The sequence below is a fragment of the Telmatherina bonti genome (assembly GCF_933228915.1).
Source record: "Telmatherina bonti genome assembly, chromosome: 13".
Lineage (NCBI taxonomy): Eukaryota > Metazoa > Chordata > Actinopteri > Atheriniformes > Telmatherinidae > Telmatherina > Telmatherina bonti.
Window position 1 is genome coordinate 6,015,889 of NC_136611.1, and position 7,028 is coordinate 6,022,916.

The 7,028-nt window shown below is 41.8% G+C and overlaps 1 protein-coding gene across 1 annotated transcript in view; it reads left to right on the plus strand.

Moving 5' to 3' along the window:
- Positions 1 to 7,028, plus strand: part of unc13ba (unc-13 homolog Ba (C. elegans)) — a gene marked incomplete at both ends in the record, with an annotated part of 217,013 nt that overhangs the window by 20,459 nt on the left and 189,526 nt on the right. Inside the window, one exon of the mRNA XM_079250679.1 lies at positions 6,927 to 7,026. Coding sequence (XP_079106805.1) covers positions 6,927 to 7,026 — 100 coding nt within the window. The remainder of the gene's footprint in view (positions 1 to 6,926; positions 7,027 to 7,028) is intronic.

Here is a 7,028-nt window from a genome sequence, read left to right on the forward strand (position 1 = left end):
TCCACCTCATTAACCTTACCAGGAGGTGCTCCATGTCATGAAACCTCCGCACATGGATGAAAACGATTGGATGCACAAGCTGTAGCCTTATAAGGGCATTCTATTTATTTAATTTTGACAAAGGACTTGTTTTAAAATATTATATAGCATGTTTTGATGATCTTTTCATTTCAGATGATCAAAAAACAATTTGAGCACACACACAGTGTCTGTCAGCATGTTCAGTTCAGTTCAGTTTATTTGCCATTTGCAGTATTAAAACCACATTGGAAAGCAGTAGTAAGATCACTTTAGACAAACGTACAATACAAGTGAAGTCATCCTGAAATAGTGTAAAATAAAATGAATAAAATTTAAATAATAAATAAAGCGCAGCACTTAAAAGATAACTAGAATAGTAATGAGGTGCATGTCTAAGGCATTTTTAAAGTGCATTGTTTAAAGTCTTTTAATTTGACCGACTTCTCCTCAGGGCTGTAGCGCCCAGCCATGTAGATGAAGGAGAGTATACCCATAATGCCATTCTGTCATGTGACGTGATTATTAGTTTCAGGTCAGACACAGCTAGCTGATTTAATGCCCCAGTTTTAAAAACATGGTCTGATTTATCTTTAATAGTAAGAAGCAATGGATTTATTACCAGGGGGTGTTCGCTGCTCTCAAAGGGCCCTTCGGAAACCCCACTGGTGACTGGCCCCAGAGAGAAGTGGGCTAGTATATATGTCACCTAATCACTTTAGAAGATTTATCCTGATTTAGACAAAAAACACTGATGTCAGGTTGGCTGAAAACTTTGATGTTTGGTGCTGATATTAAAGACTGTTTACTGACATCATTGGTTCCCAAATAGGCCAGTTTAAGCCTTCACATTGTGCTTCAGTTCCCAAGCTTTGAGTCATTTTCACTCACTAACATTAAAACTAGACTTTCGATTTGAACACACAGCATATATTCTCCATGAGAAAAAGCGTACCTGCAAGCTTGGTGAATTTGTTCCCCTGCTATTAAACATCCATGCAAAGAGATGTGAACACACAACCCGTCCAGCCTGGAAGCAGATGGTCTCCAGCAGCAGAAGACCACAGCGGGTTCCCTCCTGTCAGTAAGAACAGGAAACTGAAGCTACAATTCACACAGACTCACCAGAACTGGACAATAGAAGATGGAGAAACGTTGCTGGTCTGATGAGTCTCCAGTTCAGCTCCACATTCACATGGTAGGATCAGAATCTGCTGGAAACATCATGACAACATGGATCCATCCTGCCGTCAGGATCAATGCTTCAGGCTGCTGCTGCTGGAATGGTGGGGGGAGGTTTTCTGGTTCCGATTTGGTCCCCTTAGTACCATCATGACATGGTTTAACCATAGACTGTATATAAAAAGATGGACGGAGCCTCTGTGATGTCACCCATAGGTTTCTGAAGAGCTGAATTGAAGCTCGGTGGGCGGTTTCTACTGTCACCATGTTGGCAGCGTCATGTGTGTCATCTCGCCTGGAAAATACAAATATGGGCAAAGAGGTGGAGCTGAGAGGGGAGCCGTGAGCGTCATGGTGGATGATTGACATCGAGCTAAAAGCTAACAGGAGCTAACCAGCTAACGGAGGTAATCTGGCTAAAGCTAAGTCACGTTGTTAACCGGCTAAAAACCGCGGTTGTTCTACGTTCTTCTTACTTGAAGCCGGAGATCGGGTACCTGTCAATCAAAAGGACACGCCCCTAAATATGCCAAACTTCGAGATTAAATTACTTTTAAACGGGCTAGTTAGAAAAAAATTCACTCCCCCCACAGTTGTCATGAAGGTAAACCTGACCTATTAAACCTAAAATGGATTTTTGAACCAGGCTGTAAACATGTTTAGTTCTGCTGTGAAGTTGGTCTTTTTAACATGGGAGTCTCTGGGGATTTGCTCTGTTTTGCAGCCCCTAGTGGATGAAGGGGGAACTGCAGTTTTATGCACTTCTGCATAGGCTTAACTTTTAACCACCGGAGGTTGCCGCTTGAGTTTAACCAGCACAGCCTACCTGAGTCCTGCTGCTGACCATGTCCATCCCTTTCTGAGCACAGTGTAGCATCTTCTGATGGAAACTTCGAGCTTGATAAGTTTCACTATAATTCACTACAAGGCAGAATTACATCTTTTATCCCACTTATTCAAGAAAATCACTTGACATTAGTGAATAAATACGACTTAAAGATGCTAAAAGACAAAACAGAAATGCGAGAAGACGTAAATGGAAAGTTTATTTGAATGATAAAAAGAATTTAGATTTAGTTTCACATCTCGTCGACCAGCCAGAAGCTCATCCTCCCTGCATCTCTTCCTCCCTCTCTGCAGGCCTCCCACCTCTCTTCGACACCCATAATAGAGTATTCATTACTGCAGACGGCTCAGTAAATGTCATGTCGCCTGGCCGTGCACGTCCGTGTGTAACTGAATATAACTTATTTATTTTCATAAGTCATCAGCGCTTAATTATAAATGATGCCGGCTCCCCAAGAGGGTCCTGGTGCATGCTGGGAAATGTTCCTTCCACCACATCAGCTGTTTTTATGTCACATTTTTACACCACGTGTTGTTTTACTATTTTTTTTCTGACTTTCCGTCATGCTCCATTCACTTGTTACTGAGTCAAAATGTTTCTGGAATAAATGGAGACGTCTTCGGCCGTCAGTCTTCTTTATTACAGGTCTGGAGAGGGCTTTAATTGGATGATGGATTAACCCTCTCAGGGAGGATGGAAGGAACATTGTGGAAGAGCTTTTCTAGAGTCATGCCTACCTACATCTCACATCTCAGTGTAACAGTGAAACTGTATGACGGGTTTCTGTTGTTAAGGGCCCTAGATGTTTCCAGCTCCAACTCACTTGATTCTGATTGACTGAAGAGCTTTCAGAGTTCTTTACCAGCCTGTTCAGGGGCCGTTCTATCAGTTTCAGTCCAGAAACATGTAAAACATGCAGGACCAGGTCTAAGAAACACTTTGGAATCAGTAACTCATATATTTAAAAAGTCATTTACTTTAATAAGTAGCAGTTAAATGCTTCTAATTAGAGGATGTCACGCATAATTACTGTCTTATTAGTGAGGTTATACACTCACTGACCACGTCATTAGGTCTTCATTGCTAGAGCTGGATTTTAACCCCTTAGTGAAAGCAGCTGGAGATGATGTGAGCTTTGTGATATGGTGCATCATCCTGCTGGAAGTTTCTATCAGAAGATGCTACACTGTGCTCAGAAAGGGATGGACATGGTCAGCAGCAGGACTCAGGTAGGCTGTGGAGGTTAAACCATGTCATACTGGTACTAAGGGGACCAAACTGGGACCAGAAAACCTCCCCCCACCATTATATTAGTGTCATTGTGCTTTATGGAGCCATCTGTTGTAGCTGTAATACATCATTTGTGAATTTAAATGCTGAGAGTGATCCGGATCAGCATCTGGATGCAGGAATGTTGTGAAGGATTCTTCCTCATTGTGAAATGGAACCATTTCCAGCATGTCTGCATAAAACCTCACAATAAATGGGGAGAAAATCCAGGAGAAGTTCCCAACAGGTTTTACAAGATATCAAAGATGGATGTGGATCCAGGCAACTGTTTATTTATTTATTTATTTATTTATGATTAAGGAAACGTTTATAAAAATAATAACAGATTTTAAAGACAGGATTTATTCACATTGGAATGTGGTTTAAAAAGTGTGTTTTCAGGCTCCTGAAATGCCAGTTTCGTGTAAATAAAATGTCCAGATTATAAAATAAAGCTGAGCAGAGGCAGAGAGTCTGTGTGGATAAAGTCTCAGGGACTCTGTGCTTCTTGATCGGGTGCAACTCTGGTCCTCGACGGCCGCAGTCCTGCAACTTTTCCTGCTGCAACACACCTGACTCAAGTCAACGGATGATTAACAGACTTGTGCAGAGTTTGGTGTTCATCTCTGCACAAGTCTGCTGCTAAAGTCTGATGTGAGTCAGGTGTGTTGCAGCAGGGAAACTCCAGACACCCGCATGACTCTCCAGGACCGGCTTTTCTCCTGTCGTCCTCATTCTGATGCTCAGTTTGAACTTCAGCAAGTCGTCTCCATCATGTCGGTGTGTTGAGCTGCTGCCATGTGATTGGATGTTTGCGTGACACTGAACAGGTGAACCTGATAAAATTGACATTTTATTTAAGAAAAACGTGAAATATCACATAAAACTGACCAACATTTTGTAAAAAACGAGCTGTGTCTGTGAGGAAGCTGTGAAAGTTTCTCAGTTCCCCTGAATCCAACCGGAGTTTGGCGGCGAATGAGGAGACGTGGAGCAGCTTGCAGCCGTAAGAGTGAAGATCTGACATAGAGAGAATCTTTTCATCTTTCTGTGGCCTTTTTATCTTTTCTCGTTCTTTGCTGCTGCACTTTATTCAAAAGCCCCAACTGTAACTCCATGACAACAGTGCATTTACGGTCAGCATGGGGAATAAAACATCGCTGAGAGGGAAGTAAAGCAGGATGACCCTCTTATTATTCCATTTATTTCAGCTTTCAACAATTACAAGAGATTTAAAGTTAAATAAGTCATTATACATAACTATTCCTACAGACAACGTTTCCATATTAAAGATGTGACGGTACTTCTGCTAAGATATTCATTTAATCTAATATTCATTTATGCAGCAGCATCGTCTGCAGTGAGGCTGCCCTCAGCTTCGCTGGTCTAAGAAAGTGCTTGTCAGATGGGAAACAGAGATTTGGAACAACACCTACATGCAAGTTCCAATACTTTTCGTTGTGTTTGCATCCGACTGTCCATGTGAAGAAAAATCCCCCCAAAAAAGGCAGAATTTCAGTCCGAGTCCTGCTTTAAAGCGCTGCTCAAGTCGGTACCACGAGGTCTGAAATCCAGCAGGTTTGCCATGTTTTCCTGCTCCAACATGAGTCATTGTGCAGAACCTGAAAGGCTTTTAGAGCCTTTTGTTTGTTGCAGGTGTGTTGAAGCAGGAATACGTGGAAAACCGGCTGGCTTGCTGCTCCGTAAAGCAGCTGCTTGGGACCAAAGTGCTGCTCAGCAAATGAAAAATGAATACAACTAATAAGAGTCATAAGAACACACATGAACTTTCCACCTCTACAGTCTAACTCATCTCTCTTTCCAGTCATGTTAGTTTAGTACTGGGATGTCTGGCTCCAGTCCTGCAGGTTTTACATGTTTCCCTGCACCACCACACCTGATTCAGTATGAACTAGTCTCCTCGACAGCCTCTTAAGTTCCGTCCAAACATTCATTCATCCATTTTCTTTCCTGCTTCAACCGGGGCTGGAGTCTATATCAGCGGCTAGCAGGTGAGATCCTGGACCAGACTCTGGCCCGAACACGTTGACCCTTTAGTCTGATGCAGCAGGAAGCATCCAAGACCTGCAGGACCCTTCAGGACTGACTCCTCGTTCAGTATCTTCTATCTGTTAACATTGTTCATAGTGTCACATAACGGGTCCGTCGCACCTTACATGTAACAGTTAGATTCCGTGTCATCCCTGGTGTATACAACCGTATGCTGCTGCATGATGCACGGCGCTGCATGATGCACGGCGCTGCATGATGCACGGCGCTGCATGATTCCTTACTTTATACCGATGCAGACGTCTAACAACGAGGCACGTGCCCCTGTGTGTAAAAGTGTCATTTTTAAAGAGAAAACTGAGGTGAATAACAAAAGCACAACGTTGTTAGGTAAGAACAAATCCTTTGAATGCCTCAGAGGACTCTGACCAACATCTGAGTGCGACACATTTCAACAAAATCAACATTTATGGTGTTTTCTGCTGTTCAGGTCATTAAAATACAAGAATAAAGTCAGAGTTTTGTTTTTTTATGATATTAAAAGGACTTTTGATCAATTTTATTTTGTTATTTTGAGATTAATAAGATTTAGAAGAGCACATCCGGATGTTATCGTTCCCTCAGGAGAAAGGAACTGGCAAGTTGCAGTCGGGGTTGCTGGTCTACCTAACGACATCGGTTCAGTAGATCCGTTCTTTTAATGTTGTTTTATGAATGTCCAAGTCATCTTTAACTCCCAGAAGAAGAAAGATATGAACCATTTTGCGGTCAACGAACATGTGCATGAATCTGACGGAAGGTTTTCTTCAGACTTCTGATGTAAAACTTGAGAACAAGTTTAACAAGATTGATTAAGATGTCGGTGAAAGAGGACCATTGTTATTAAACTTGTTAAGAGACTTTATTTGTGTACTCATGTTGTAAAAACATTTCCATGTTGTCACCAAAAGGGATGTTAATTGTGATTATGGCCACGGTGAGGTGCTGTTCTACGGGTCAACTCTGCGTCATTACGTTCAGGTCTGCAAGTGCCCAGGGAAGTTACCTTTTCCCCTCCTTTTGTCTTGTGTGATTTTCCCTCCGAGAGAGGATGCACAGTTTTGTTATCCTTAAATAAATAAGCCACAGAGGCTAAAGAAGATTTCTGTCTCCATAATTTTTCCTTCGGGTTCATCGCTGGCGATGCTGCAATGCTCAACAAAGCTGCTGGACGATTTGCTTGTTCTTCACTGACTGAAACTTTCGATGATGTTCCTTTTATACCCAGTCATTACACACACTTGTTTCCAGTTAACTGTTTACCTGTGAAATGATCCAAACTGGTGTTTCTATAACAGGTGTTTTTCAGTCTTTAGTTGCACCTGTTCCAGTTTTTTTTTAGAGTATGTGCAAAAAAAACAATAAAGTTTGTCAGTTCGACATGAAATATTGTGTCTCTGCAATGTGTTCATTTCATTATGGATTAAAAAGGATTTGCAAATCGTTGTATTCTGCTTTCATTTACATCCCAACATCTTTGGAAATGGGCATTTTATGTGTGAAGAAAAAAGTCAACAGTGATGAAAAATGTTGAATTTAATTCTCAACCTTTCTTTTTCAGACAAGTTCAACGCCTACGTGACTTTAAAGGTGCAGAATGTGAAGAGTACGACCATCACGGTGCGAGGGGATCAGCCATGCTGGGAGCAGGACTTCATGTTGT